The sequence below is a fragment of the Lathyrus oleraceus genome, chromosome 7 (assembly GCF_024323335.1).
Source record: "Lathyrus oleraceus cultivar Zhongwan6 chromosome 7, CAAS_Psat_ZW6_1.0, whole genome shotgun sequence".
Classification (NCBI taxonomy): Eukaryota; Viridiplantae; Streptophyta; class Magnoliopsida; order Fabales; family Fabaceae; genus Lathyrus; species Lathyrus oleraceus.
In genome coordinates this window covers 218,789,587-218,804,094 of record NC_066585.1, presented here as the reverse complement: position 1 = coordinate 218,804,094, position 14,508 = coordinate 218,789,587, and the positions used below count along the sequence as shown (strand labels likewise).

Sequence of the window (14,508 nt, the reverse complement as noted above, 5' to 3'; positions counted from 1 at the left end):
TAGGTTTATCAATTCTTAGAAGTCACCCAAGTTTTACACAACTAATCTTTTGTCTTTATACTTAAGATTCACCAATTATCCAATAGCTAAAGTTGTTTTAAGTCTTTCTTGTATACATGTTTTCGATGTTCTTCCACAAAAAATTTGTTTTTGAGTCTTTCTTGGATGCATTTTTTTCGATGTTCTTCCACAAAATCTAGGCATTTGTCTATGGCCACATACTAGAAAACACTAAGATCCACCCACTACCTAATTAGACTGCAACTCTGTGTCCTCCGCTAGTATATGTGAGTTTAAACGTAGTTCATTTTCACTCATCATTAATTTCTCTATGACATTGCAATGGAAACTAAATTAAAAAACTTGGTGAGTCCATAACTATTTTAGCAAAGTATCGTAACATTAACTACATTGCAAAAACACATTTCAGTTACAACTTACAACAAGTAACTAACAGCATCTCCAATGTGCTACTCATTTTTATGTTTTTTGTGTAACCTATTAAACCATATCATCTTGAAGTAACTCATTCATTCTATATGTCAATAATACAATTTTAAAGAACTCATATTGGATACTACAATTTTATCTTATATATTAATATTTCATTTATATTAAATTGTTTTAAATTAAAATAATAATTTAAATTATTTAAATATAGATTATTATAAAATAAAATTATTAAATCAATCAAATTTTTAATATAAATTTTATAACAATAATTAAAAAATTACAATAACACAAAATTTTATAACAATAATTAAAAAAATTATAAAACAAAAATATAATAATTGAATAAACATAATTTATAAATAAAATAATTTTAGTGTAAATAAAATATAGTGTAAAATATATAATGACAATTGGATAGATATTGCTTTATCTTCAACATTTCAACGCATAGTAGTATTAATATGGCAGAACATTACGTTGCACTGTGAAGCAACTACATTTCCAACGTGGCCAACTCCAATCAATGAATTGAGAAAAAACACTTGACATTGTGGCAAACTTGGATGAGGAATACCATTGGATTATAAAAATTATAAATTGACGTCACCATTAAACTCTTAGATGCAAACGTTGTTTATGTGAATTTATTTGAAAAAGGTGGTTATTTGGATTTTAAAAATTCAAAATATTTCACTATTGCAAAAAAATATATTACATTACAGGAGAGGTACAATATGATAATTCCAAAACAAAAGGTTTTGGGGTTGTGGTCGAAATTTATAATGAGAACTGGAACAGCTTTCAACTTTTTACTAACATCACAGGAGAGACCATAAAAAACCAGCAACAATCAGTGCTAGAAACTATAGACAAACAAAAATATTTTCTACTTTTACATAAAGCAGAAGTAACATAAGTAATATTCTAGCAGAAACATCATTTAAGTAATCTTCATTTATATCTCAGATCATCAAATGTGTTGGAGCAAAACTTAATACTTGGAAAAGAAATTTTCAAAAACAACACATCTCAGGTAAATTGTAAGTAATGCATAACAAGTAATCTAAAAAGTCTAAGACATATTTAAAAAGGTAATGCAAGGATCTAAGCAAAAGAAAATCATAACTTAATCTTCATCCTCTTCGTCTCCATCACCACCTGAAGCCTTCTTAGCTGCAGCCTTGAGGTTCTTTCGCTTCACGCGACCAGGACGACCACCACCAAGAGGACTGGTGAGTGAAAAGTCAATGTGCTTCTGTGAATCAACCCTCACCATGAATGATGGAATGTTCACCACCTGTCTCCCAACCCTAAGAGAAACACAAAATGACATCATTGTCAATTTGCAAACAGGACATTGTTATGGGACCAATAGGCATAAAAAATATATGAAGAATGTATAGCCTATAGGACCAATAGACATTATCATTCAAATTCATTCAAAATTTTCTCGAATTCAAGAGCAATGAATAGGATCATTTCTGCACAATAACATGGAATTAATTGACAAAAACCAATGCTACTATAACAGCCGCTATAAAAAGTGGAAAACATTACAGACATAGTTCAATAGAAGCCAGAAACACACTAGCTTGTTGAGCCTTATAAAATATCCTGTTTTTCCAACTCAAGGTAAATACAAACAAACGACCATCAGCCATTGCTTAATACACTAAACAAGCACAAAACACACGGAGCAAGGAAAATATAACAAATCATACGAAACATTGTTAGAGATAAGAAACCATATATACATAACCTACATGAAAAAATATGCAGTAAAACATATTGGTAACATGAGCAATCTTTTTCATAAAACATTAACCCAGGAGAATGTTTTCAAAATGATACATTGCAAAATCAATTCTAAACCACAAATCACAACACATATTCAATACTAATCCCAGACTAACATTTCAATAAGTGAGTTTCGATCAAAAAGTACCTGATGTGCCTTTGCCTGATAAGAACCCTAGCGTGATGAATGGACTTAGCCATGCCAGATTTGAAAACAAGTGTCTGAAGGCGGCGCTCGAGAAAGTTCTCAACAGTGAGAGCCAAGACATAATCGAGCTTGTTCTGAGTTTCATCAAGAAGACCATAACGAAACATTCTCCTCAAAAGTGCTTCACCCTCAAAGATCCGACGAGGGTTCTTCTCATCCAGCGTCAACAGATTCCTTGCATTGTTACGGATACGGCTGAGAGCGTACTGAACCCTCCAGAGCTCTCTCTTGCAGCGAAGACCGTACTCTCCGACGAGCTTCAACTCAGCATCCAATCGCTCCTTCTCGTATGGACGACGAGGCTTCTTGAAGGTTTTCCCATCTGTTCAATAATGACGAGATGTGTAAATTAAACAAAGCTCTAATTCTAATCGCTACGCATGATGAAATAGTTTCAACAATTTGATTAACAGAAAATGAGAAAGTATAGACGCAAGATCAAGCTTTTGGAAACTCACAATTTCTGTAAAATGAAACGTGAACCATAGCTGCCTCTGCTTCTGCCCGTGCTCTCCCTAGTCGCCGGTTCTGTCTGTTAGGTTTACGCAGAAGATTACCTTTTTGTTTTTGTGGGCCGGGTATTTCATTTAAAGGCCCGTTTAAGTTTAATTGTAAAATGTTTCTTACTCCATTTTCACCCGACCCACAAAGATTACTACTATTCACACCTCCAGTATAACCACCAAAACAAAAAGATTAGTGTATTATTATTAATAGGGATATTGGCGGTTCAGTTGGATCCATTTTAGAAAATTAAATTTATTCGATTGATTTTAGATGATATATTAAAAAAAATCTAATCCGATTTAATTTTGGATCGGTTTTTGGATATTCAAATTATAAATTATATTTTTCATTAATATTATAAAAAATACTAATAAATAATAGGTCTGATGTAATATATAGTCTATAATATTTTAAAAGTTAATATTATAAAATGAGATTTTTTTTATAAGCAATTACAAAATGAGATTGATAAATTATGGTTGAAACTAAGCAATAACAAAAACAAATAAATTAAACCAATATAATAAATATTATTAAAAAATATGTATCATTGAATAATAATTTAACATAATATATTAAATTAATAAAAAATAAATAAATATAAAAATATACAAATGTGGTGGTTCGGTTTGATTTGGATTAATTTTAAAAAATTAATCTGAAATCCAATACGAACGGAGCAGTTTTCACAAAATAACATCCAAACACATTCAATAATATTTGATTTTTGGCAGTTTTTAGTTTTTTGAATCAGTTTGCGGTTTTTATTTGAATCGGTTTGAATTTGAGCATCCATAATTATTAACATTTAGATGTGTGGATCGAAGCCCTCTTTTAAAAATTGTATGGCTCTTCTCAAATTACAAAAAGGTTACATTGCTTCAGCTCCATTGATTTCTCACTTCAATAAATTTCATGGTGATTCTTTTTTCAATGGTAATCGGTAATGGTGTTGAGATCAATGTTGATTAGGGGTAGAAATATGACAGGGCATATCAGGTCTTAAAAGATTTGAATTTAACCTATTATAAATTTTTACGATTTGAGTCTAGTTTGTTGCCTATTATAAACTTCTTTTTTGGTTTGACCTAACCTTTTATAATGTTTGGTCTGACTTAAAAGTGTATTTAAAAGTCTATTTCACATTAAGGCTTTTAAATAGTTCATTTTACGTATTTTTTACATAGACAACAACGTTTTTTAGATACTATTTAGCATATTTTCTAATAGATATGCATATATTGGTCGGCGTATAAAGTTTCATATAGTTTTTTAATAGCCTAAGTTTGGGCTATTTAATTAAATAGACTTTTAAAAAAATCTAAGCCTAGTTTTTTTATTAAATAGGTCAGATCAAACCAAACATAAAAAGGTTGGACATAGGCCCGTATAAGTCTACCTAACCTATTATCATCCCTATTGTTGATCTAAAAAGTCAACCTCGTTGTTAAATGTTCAATGCTAACTCCGATTGTGTGATGGTCGTTCTTAGACGACAATCCACAACCAACCGTAATAGATTCACTCAAGTCATCAAATACTAAAATGAATATTAAAAAATAGTAGAATTATTTTGTTGAAGCGGTGAATAATATTTGTGATATACCACTCAGTCAACTATCCAAACCTCGTCTAAAGAGGGCGAGATTGCTATTGTAATACTAAAAGGTGAAAGGATCTTATATAATTTAAAATTCTGGTATGCAGATCATGGATGTCGTACACGATGTCACGAGACCAGGGTCAGCAAATAATCACACCACAAACTATAATAGGATTTAAATAAACGACGAAAGAAAAAAAAACAAGCAGTTGTTAACCCAGTTCAGTGCAACGTCACCTACATCTGGGGGATACCAAGCCAGGAACGAAATCCACTAACACTGAATTAGTTCGAAGTTCTAGACAACCTCAGGTTTTACAAACTTCTCACATAATCTCTACCCATGGACATTTCTATCTATGACTCTCCTGGAAATGAGATCCATCACACTTTTCTTCAACCATACAATAGAGACAACAACTTATAAAAGAAAACACAATTCACTTTTGCTTTAAAGCTTATGAGGGATTGACAGTTACAACTCAATAAACCAAGTCCAATTCAAGTAATGAGGAGATACTTGAATGGCTCACACAATTCAAAAACATGAAACCCTAACACAAACAATATTCAACGTCGCTTCGATGTTTTATTAGGTTTAGAAACGATCTATATATAGCATTTGAACGACATGGGCTTCGGGCTTGATTCACAACAGATCCAAGGACTTTGCACAATCTTCTACAAATTTGATTTCAATCAGATCAGATGTTTCCTAAAATGTTTTGACATTTTTACTTCGTAAACAAGTCATGGCAAAACAGTCTTTTACTTTTTAGAAAATGCTCTACTTGACTCACATATTTTGTGAACTAAATCTTCAGATATCTCATAAAAAGAAACAAATCTTACAAGATACTAAAATATGTCACACTCTAATGTTGAACTAACATGTCATAACGTCTTGTTCAACATCTGACTAGAATACTTGTTTTTCCAAAATGTAGTCAATCACTACATATCATACCTAACAATCTCCCCCTTTGGCAAATTTTGGCTAAAACAACATTTGCATAGACCAACAAGAATGAGAGTAAGGATCACAGCGACAAACATCCATATAAGCAATGGATAAACTTGACGTCAATAAAACCAGAGTCGCCACCGCGCTTTTATCGTTTCTAAAGGAAAAAGGAAAAGTACGAACAAAACCCAAAGATAAGAAGTTTTCAAATCAAAACTAATAAAATGCCAGAGATTACAGGTAAGGGGGTGGTTACATAGAGGGAAGGTGTTAGCACCCAAAGTGTCCTAGGTACTCCTAGGGAGTCCTTTTTTGTGTGCATATGCTTTTTGGTCTAAATGATGTTTGATAAAATAAAGAGTGTGGGGATGAGAAAAGAATTCATTGATTAAATTTTTGTGTTTGACAAGACCTTTGGTCTTATGCCTACGTACCAACATAGAAATGAGGGATCAAAACCCCGTAGTTCGTGGTAAAAAATTCAAAGAAAGTTGGTGAGTTGCTTTTAATAAAAGTTTGAGTGAAAAGGCACAAAAGGCCAAAGATTTGAATATGGTTGTTAGTTCTTTTTGTCTTTTGAAATTTAAGTCAACATGGTTAAGTTTATTTACAAATTTGATTTAAGAAAAGAAGTTTAGAAATTCAATGGCATAAGGTCAAAGTTTATAATCATTAAAACATGTCTAAGTTTGAAATCTCAAGCAAAGAAAGTTTTTGAAAAGAGGGAGAGATTTTGAAATTAAAGAAAGTGGGAGGAGATGAAGAGACTACCCTAAGCAAAAATTTAAAAGTTGAAAAGTTGAAAAGATATGACCAATGGGATGCAATCCAATCAGACAAGAATGTCATATAAAAACCCATTTTCCTTTGGACTTTGATAAGCAATAAGCGATAAGCAATGAGCAACATCCAAGCATCAAGTGAATACCAAGGCATCAAATAAAGATATACATATCCAAGCAAGCACTCCAATAGCTAGCAGTCTTTAGTGTCTTCCAATGTATCAGATGAAATATTCCTTGATCAACTCAGAATAGAACATCAGACATAGACAATAATAATAAAATAACAATTAAGCACATAGACAAAGTAGCAAATAAATCAAAGAGATCTAAGGTCTTGCATCAGATGAAGGCACAGTCAAAGATAGTTCAATCTAAAATGTTGGCACTGGCCAAGTCCTTTAGCATAGGGAGTGTTGCACAGTTCTAAGTCCAAAAGTTCATATCAAGTCCTAACAGTCCAACAAATGTTTTTTAGGGTTTTTGTTGTTATTAGGTGTTTTAGGGTCCTAAGACCACAAACAAAACAAAAGCAAGCAAACAATATATATAATCACAAGATATGGCTCAAGTGAGCAAAGTGAAAAGGACTTGAAACATAAATAAGTTGCATGAAATGTAAATGGCAAGGAATGATAAAGGTACTTGAAATTTAAAGTGCATAAAGTAAAGGACTTGAAAGTAAAGAAATATTAATTAAGAAGTTAGTCAATAGTTAGTCAAATGTTAGTGATGAGTTTTAATTGATTATGTCATTCTTTGGAGAACACTCAACCATTCATTCACAAGTTTGAATCCTTGAACCAAGACATCTTCCATGAGAAGGGCTCCAACTTTGATAATTCAACAAGTATGTCACTAGCTCCCATGAAAGAAAAAAAGGTCAAGTTCCCACACAATGCCATGAAGAATGGGAGACTTACAATCTCACTCACTAGAATGTTATGCCTTAAAGGTCATATTTAGCTCTATGTTAAGCAATCGTAATTGGACTTATGTAGAAGTCACAATTATCTGAGGTTGGGCAATAAAAATATAGGTGTTAATGCATGTTAAAGATTTGGAACAAAGAACCAAACTCTTAAAACATACCACACACTAAAAAAAGGGAAGGACCTATCTCAGTTTGACTTGTATTGATTCATCTAACACAAGGTCATTGATGAATCAATTAGCATTTTAGACATTAGAGATTTCATTGGTCAATGAGGGATTGGGGAAGAATAGGGATGAAGATGAAGAAGGAAGGGGAAATAGAAACACAAATTGATCATGAGAGGAATTTCATCTAATTAATACCATTCATTCATTTTAGAAGATGAAATGTACATTTCATCAATCCCTTAAGTCCAATGGTTTCGATCAAACAAAAGTCAAATCAACCATGACCAAGGCCCAAACAGAAAGTCAAACATCACAAGTCCATAAAAATGACTCAACATAATTTTTAAACATTTAATCAATTAAAAATCACATTAAAAATGAATTAAAATGCATTTTAATTTGGACAAAACCTCAAACCCCTTCAAAACACCAAATAAATGGCCAAGGGATTTTTCCTAGGTCAAAGGACCTTAGATAAAAAAATTCACAATTTTTAGAAAGTCAGAAGTATTTTAAAACAATTAAAAATATGTACAAAAACATTTAATTCATGAAAAATACCAAAATTAATCCAAGAAATAATTGTAATTCAAAATATGTAAGAGAAAAATATTTAAAGATTTTTGGTGAAAGTCCCATATTTTTTTGTTTAAAAATGAAATTATTATAAATTAAACAAAATAAAAGAATTAAACAAAAAATCAGAAAATATAACAAAATAAAAAAATAAAAAAACAAGGGCCATCAGGTCTCCTTCATTAATTGAGGTGACAAATCTGATGGTCAAGCACGCGCTTCCATCAAACACCTTAGTTAACACGTGTACACGCGTGGTATTCAAAAGCGAGGACCAGGATTAGAACATGAGATCATATCAAATGGTTTGAAGGGTGTCAACGTACTACTAGAGTTAGGGCTCCGATCATCTTCTCCGGTGGACCTCACCGGACTGGTCCACCATAAACCATCACCAGAATAAAAAGTAAGGACATCATTTTAAAGGAAAAATGCTCAGGAGCTCGAATCTAACCTCCATTTCATCCAATTCCAAGTATATTGAAAGATATATGGATTTGAAATTTGAGGTGCATGATCTGAGTTGCTTCAATTTGACCTCAAAGTAACTCAATCTTGTTGCCTATATTTGTAGGACTTCAGCCAACCAATAATCAATCAAAATAGTTGAGAAATGAGGGAGAATCAAATAAGACAAGTTTGAGAAAAATCACCTTCGTGTAGCTTCAATTCAGCTTGATATTGCTTCCAATTTGCCTTGGCTCGACTCTAGAAGCTTGCAGGAAGTGAAATGGATCAATGAAAGGCTTGGATTCTTGGAGTTTCAATCTCAAAACAAAAGGAGAATTGAAACTCGACTTCAAGTGAAATCTTCAAGTTTATCCTTTAATGGAGGTTAGGGAGGCAATACTTCAAAGCTTGGCATAAGGGATCCTCATTCTGATCGCAATGGACACGTATTTATAGGTTATGCATTGCTTTTCACACACTTGAAAATTTTGCCAAATTTAGCAACATTGATGAATGGAAGTAAGGGTATTGATTTGGGCCTAAACCATGATGTAATCTCACTCCAATTCATGCACAATGGATCCTGAAATAATAACATGTAAGCATGCAAAAGGAAATGGTCACTTGAATTCAAAACTTGCCAAAATAAACCCAACAAAGGAACCATGTGCAAGTCCCCTAATTCTTCTCCAAATGAGGTGATATTAGACTTTTTGGAAAGGTGACATCAAGGGGAACAACTTTTATGTTGAACAATTTTTCATTTGGAGCTTGTATCATGATGAATTTTAAGGTGGAAGTTGGAGAAATCAAACATAATTGAAAGTTTTCTAAGTACCAAGTCAAATGACTACTTCTTCCACCCTGAATAACTTTTGCTATGAGCTCCAAATGAAAATGGTTTCTTCACCAAAGTTGTGTATCTTTCATCCCTATTCAATTTGGTCATAAATTTGACATCATTTGGATTTGGCATGAGGGAGTTATTCATTTTAGAAGTTGAGGAAAATTGCTTGTTCAATGATGATGGCCCAAAGTGACCTATAATGTTTCATCTTGGCAAATGCTCTTGAAATTTGGATTTGACATTTCTCAAAGAATAAAAATTTAATAGGACATCTCTAATTTTATCATGAAACTTTGATGTCCTTCATATCATAAAAATTGAGCAAGTTATGGTCCTTAGAAGTTGACCTCCTAACTAGGGCACAAACAAAATGACATATAATATTTCACCATAAAAAATTACCTTCCAAGAAAAAATAGCTCTTTATGTCAACATGAAAGTTGTTTGTAATGTCATAAAGAGTAACTTTTCTCTTAGAATAATTTTCATATGACAAAAATTAAAGGAGATAAGGTCTAGGGAACCCCAACTTTGACCAGTTGACTTTCTCTGGTCAACATCTTTGAACCAACTTGCAAACTTGAAGTTCTCTTGATCTTTAGAGGTCATGGAGGATAATATATGCATAAGATGATGTATAATGAAGTATCCCTTGAAATATTTGACCAAATGTTGAAGAAACTTGTTGAGGAAGTCATACAAGATACCCAAATGAATTAGGGCTTCTAAGACAAACAAGCTCCAAACTCTTGATGAATTCTTAATCAAAATGATAAATGAAGAACATGGGGATCCATATATGATGTTTAGAACCAATTTGAATCTTTAATTGATTGATCTCTTGCACTAAGGGGCTCGAACCCTTGTTGTGAGCTTGACGAGGCATAGGTGGATGCACGTACTACCTACAAAAGAAACCAAGTTATACATAGACATATTTTGGTGTTTTGGTTAGTAAACAAATAAAAATAAAGTATGATACAATCAAATGTGCTTGATGATCTCTCCCAATGCAAACCCAATGAATGAGAGGTAAGGAGGATACTAAGGTGTGATCCCAAAGCTAATGCAAATGATGAGATATCATGAGGGATCTTAGGGTCAAAATTGGGATCTTGCACATACTATGACATAAGAGATATAAAATTGGGCATGTGGAGTCCCACCTTAAGGCCATTATGGGCCAAAATTTGCTCAACCACATTTGCTATGTTATTATGTCCCCCAAAATTGTTTTGTTGGACATATCTGAGCACTTTGTCAGCATTTTGATTTCTCTGCACCATCAAAGACCTATGGTTATTTTGCTTTATTTGCTCTACCTCTTACCTTTTTTTTTTGGGGGGGGGGTCTGTTTGAAATCCTTAGTTTTGACCTACAGTAGTTCGTGCTACCCCATTTTCTGTAGTTTCGACCAACCTAATGTTCCATATCTGAGGGGTAGGTCACATTTGCACCACTAGGGGTGTGCCAAAGAAATTAACAATATTCCCCACTTGATTTTCCAATGCTTCGTAAGTTTAATTCGTATTTACAATCTGTTAGCTGGAGATTTCGACCATTAGGTTGAAGTTCTTTGAAAATATTATGTTTTGGAGAATAATATAAAAATGGCTTTGTGAAGCTATTTATTAAATCCTTTTCTTGGGAGAAAGGACCTTTTTGTCGAAGCTTAAGACTTAGAAGATTTTAGGATCTCCACAATTTCTCTTCGACATCGGCGTTTGGCAGATTCGAAGCTTCGAGTGGGAAAGATTTGAAATTCAAACGAAGTAGTTTCGTCAGGCGAACGCGTGGAAGCATCTGAGACACACAGCGCTTGAAAACGTTGAACGTGGCAATCATCTGTGTAGAGATCGTTAGGGTCGAATTGTTATAAATAGGAGTCTTAGTTTTTAGATTTCGTGTGTTCAAACTGATATACAAAATTCACTAAAAATACTCAAAGTACCGGAGCGAGAGAAACGAGTCTTTGCTGAAAATGTATGTATGAAGAACACCATGATTACATTTCATGTTATCTTTTTAATGTAAGTTACTTAAACTAAACCATTTTCTATCTTTATTTCTATTTAAGCCTTTTGTCGAATTGCTTTTATCTTCAAAGTCTTTCATCATTGCTTTTACCTTTACATTTACATTTCGTCAAACCTTTATTTCCAGCACCTTTTCAAACTTAAAACCTTTTACTTCAAGTTATTTATCTTTACTTTTGCCAATTACCTTTGTTATCTTTAAAAAAAGCCTTTTTACAAAATTACTGCCATTTATCCTTTATCTTTAAAGTCATAAGCCTTTAGATTACGTTTAGAGTTTATTGTCGAAACACCTTTTACTTTATACCATTAACGCTAGATAAAGAACCCTAATTACCATTCATAAACCAGAAACAAACTTAATCATGAATCAAATCACCATAACACTAGTTCTTGAGACACATGTCCTAGGATCAATCTAGTCGATCCTGTAAGTTACCAAGATTAATAATATTGGAGGACTAGCGGTTGTTTGTCAGAAATTACTGGTAAGCAAATTGGCACGCCCAGTGGGACGGTGTCAAAAGAACGGTTAATTATAATAGTTTGCTTTACTTTTACAATACAAAATTGTTGTTATTCTTTTGAGTTAAAAAATCATAGTGTTGCATGAACCTTAGAAGTGGTAAGATAGCCAACAATTCGCAACCTATAACCAAAAGAAAATACACAAAAAAGATGGTTAATACAACCAGTTAAGGGGAACAATTTCCTCCCCAGGGAACAGGCACAGTCGGAACAAGTTTGATTGATGCATCCACTAAGATCCCTAGTACACAAGCCATACCAACATCTGGATCCATGGCCTTAAATAATTCGACAATAATGCCTATTATGTCAAGCGTAGCAGACGTTTCTGCAAGTTCAATCCCTGGCCCGTTTTCAACAATTATCGGAACTCAACCACCACCTATTACCCATAGGCCACCGAGATTTGAGAATTTTAGGCCTTGGAGATAATACCCATATGGAATTTCATCTACTTCCATGGCAGGACTTCAAAATAATACTTCCATATATACTTAACCCCATAATACGGTTATTTCGCCAATTCAAAATTCTGGTTCTGGCATGAACCATGTAGGTCGAAATACCCAATCACAAGGATTATCCACCGTATTACCTACCCTTACAACGAATAACCAGGCAACCTTTAGACAACAAATGGATGCTAGTAACCATGATATGGTAGGAGTTCTTGCCAGAGAAATGAATACCATTTTTTCTCCCCTAATACAGAATGTAAATAGGACTAACAATGATAATGCCCAAACATACCAACAACTGTCAGCGCAGATGGGACGCATATCAGATTTCCTGGACGCCCCTCAGTCCTTTGTTCGACGCAGACCAAACCAAGGTATAATCCAGGAAGAAGAACCAACTATAAATCAGGTTCGACCACCTAGACAAGCGCCTGACGAAAGGGTCATGGGGGCAAGATTAGAACAACAGTCAGTTCGACAGGAAGTCCCTAAAGAACAACCTAGGAGAGTAATGATGGTTAATAGAGACCAGGATGCAGACGAAGTAATTCATAGGGTTAGGCAAGAAAACATGATGGAAAATAACTTAACTACTATGATAGAGAGAATCATCGCCCATAATGGTTTGAATACAGGACTTCGACGGCCAAATTATACCTCTCCTTTATCAGAATACGTCCTACAAACGGAATTACCAAGGGGTTGTAAAATGCCTAAGTTCACCAAATTCTCAGGGGACACTAGTGAATCCACTATAGAACACATAGCTAGATACATGACTGAGGCGGGGGATTTGGCAAACAGTGAGAACCTAAGAATGAAATATTTCCCCAGTTCTTTAACGAAGAATGACTTCACGTGGTTTACAACTTTACCACCAAATTCCATAGATACTTGGCCTCATTTGGAGAGATTATTTCATGAACAATTCTACATGGGCCAAACTAAGATAAGTCTTAAGGAATTAGCCAGTATTAAAAGAAAATTCACCGAACCTATAGATGATTATCTGAATAGGTTCCGTTTGTTGAAATCTAGATGCTTTACAGTAGTGCCTGAACATGAATTGGTCGAAATGGCCGCTGGAGGGTTATATTATTCCATTAGGAAAAAGTTAGATACCCAGTATCTAAGAGATATGACCCAATTAGCAGACAGGGTTCGACAGGTCGAACGTTTAAAAGCTGAAAAGGCCAGAGCGAATAAGAATTATAAAAAAGAAAGGGTTGCTTATGTCGAAGTCGAAGATGAGGACTCTGAAATCTCTAATGACCCTTATGGTCTCGAGGAATTCGAAGTAGATTTGGATGAATTAAAAGAAGCACCACCTTATGCTTGTAAATTACTTACACCTTCGAATGGCAGGAACCCTGTCGAAACTGAAAAGAATGATAGATTTCCTAAAAAGACTTACACATTTGATGTTACCAAATATGCTGAAATCTTCGATTTATTAGTAAAAGATGGCCAAATGATAGTGCCTCATAATACCAAAATTCCTCCGTTAGAACAACGGAAGAAAAGGGGCTTCTGTAAATATCATAATTTTTTAGGCCATAAAACCTCACAATGCTTTCTTTTCAGGGATCTTATTCAGAATGCAATTAAGGATGGCCGCCTCAAGTTCGCTCACAGGGGGAGAAACCAGATGAAGGTTGACGCTGACCTCCTCAACATTGTTGACACAAATTATGTTGAACATGTCGAAATCAACATGATTGACATGGTGGAAGTGGAGGCTGTGAAGGAAACAGGAACTGAAGGCTATGTGCTAGTTGGAAAGTAGGCTACTGATGGCCTAAATAATGATGTTCCCTTTGGAATTTCTGTCGAAGGTGAACAGGTTGCTGATGTCGAACCAAAGGCCACTGAAGGTCTTAATAGGAAGGCAACTGAGGCTACTGAGGGCCTAAGGAAGAAATTTGAGGAAATTTCAATCGCTGATGGCGCCAATCTAGGTGTCAACATGGTGGATCTGAACCCCCCCCCCCCCAGAGATGGAGGAAGTGGAGAGGTGTCTGAAGATAGAGCAAGAGGGAATGCAGTTTGGCTATCCCAAAGCTAATGAGAGCCTACGTGAATACCTTTGGAGGTGTCACAAAAGAAATTCTGACATGTTGTTGTGCCTAAGGTATAGCATCATGATGCGTCGAAGGGTGGCTAAGGACTATGAAAGATGGCAACGAACTAAGACT

The 14,508-nt window shown here is 34.2% G+C and overlaps 2 protein-coding genes across 2 annotated transcripts; one reads left to right on the top strand and one right to left on the bottom strand.

The window, feature by feature from the left end:
- Nucleotides 1–1,375: 1,375 nt before the first annotated feature.
- On the bottom strand, nt 1,376–3,060 carry LOC127108215 (40S ribosomal protein S9-2). The gene is made up of 3 exons (XM_051045645.1): nt 2,917–3,060; nt 2,399–2,780; nt 1,376–1,763 (listed from the first exon to the last, which is right to left on the bottom strand). Exons 1-3 carry the CDS (start codon nt 2,942–2,944, stop codon nt 1,580–1,582), a joined length of 594 nt encoding a protein of 197 aa, XP_050901602.1. The 5' UTR covers nt 2,945–3,060; the 3' UTR covers nt 1,376–1,579.
- Nucleotides 3,061–12,491: 9,431 nt separating this feature from the next.
- LOC127103011 (uncharacterized) lies at nt 12,492–14,099 on the top strand. The gene has a single exon (XM_051040311.1). It carries the CDS (start codon nt 12,492–12,494, stop codon nt 14,097–14,099), a length of 1,608 nt encoding a protein of 535 aa, XP_050896268.1.
- The last annotated feature ends 409 nt before the right edge of the window (nt 14,100–14,508 follow it).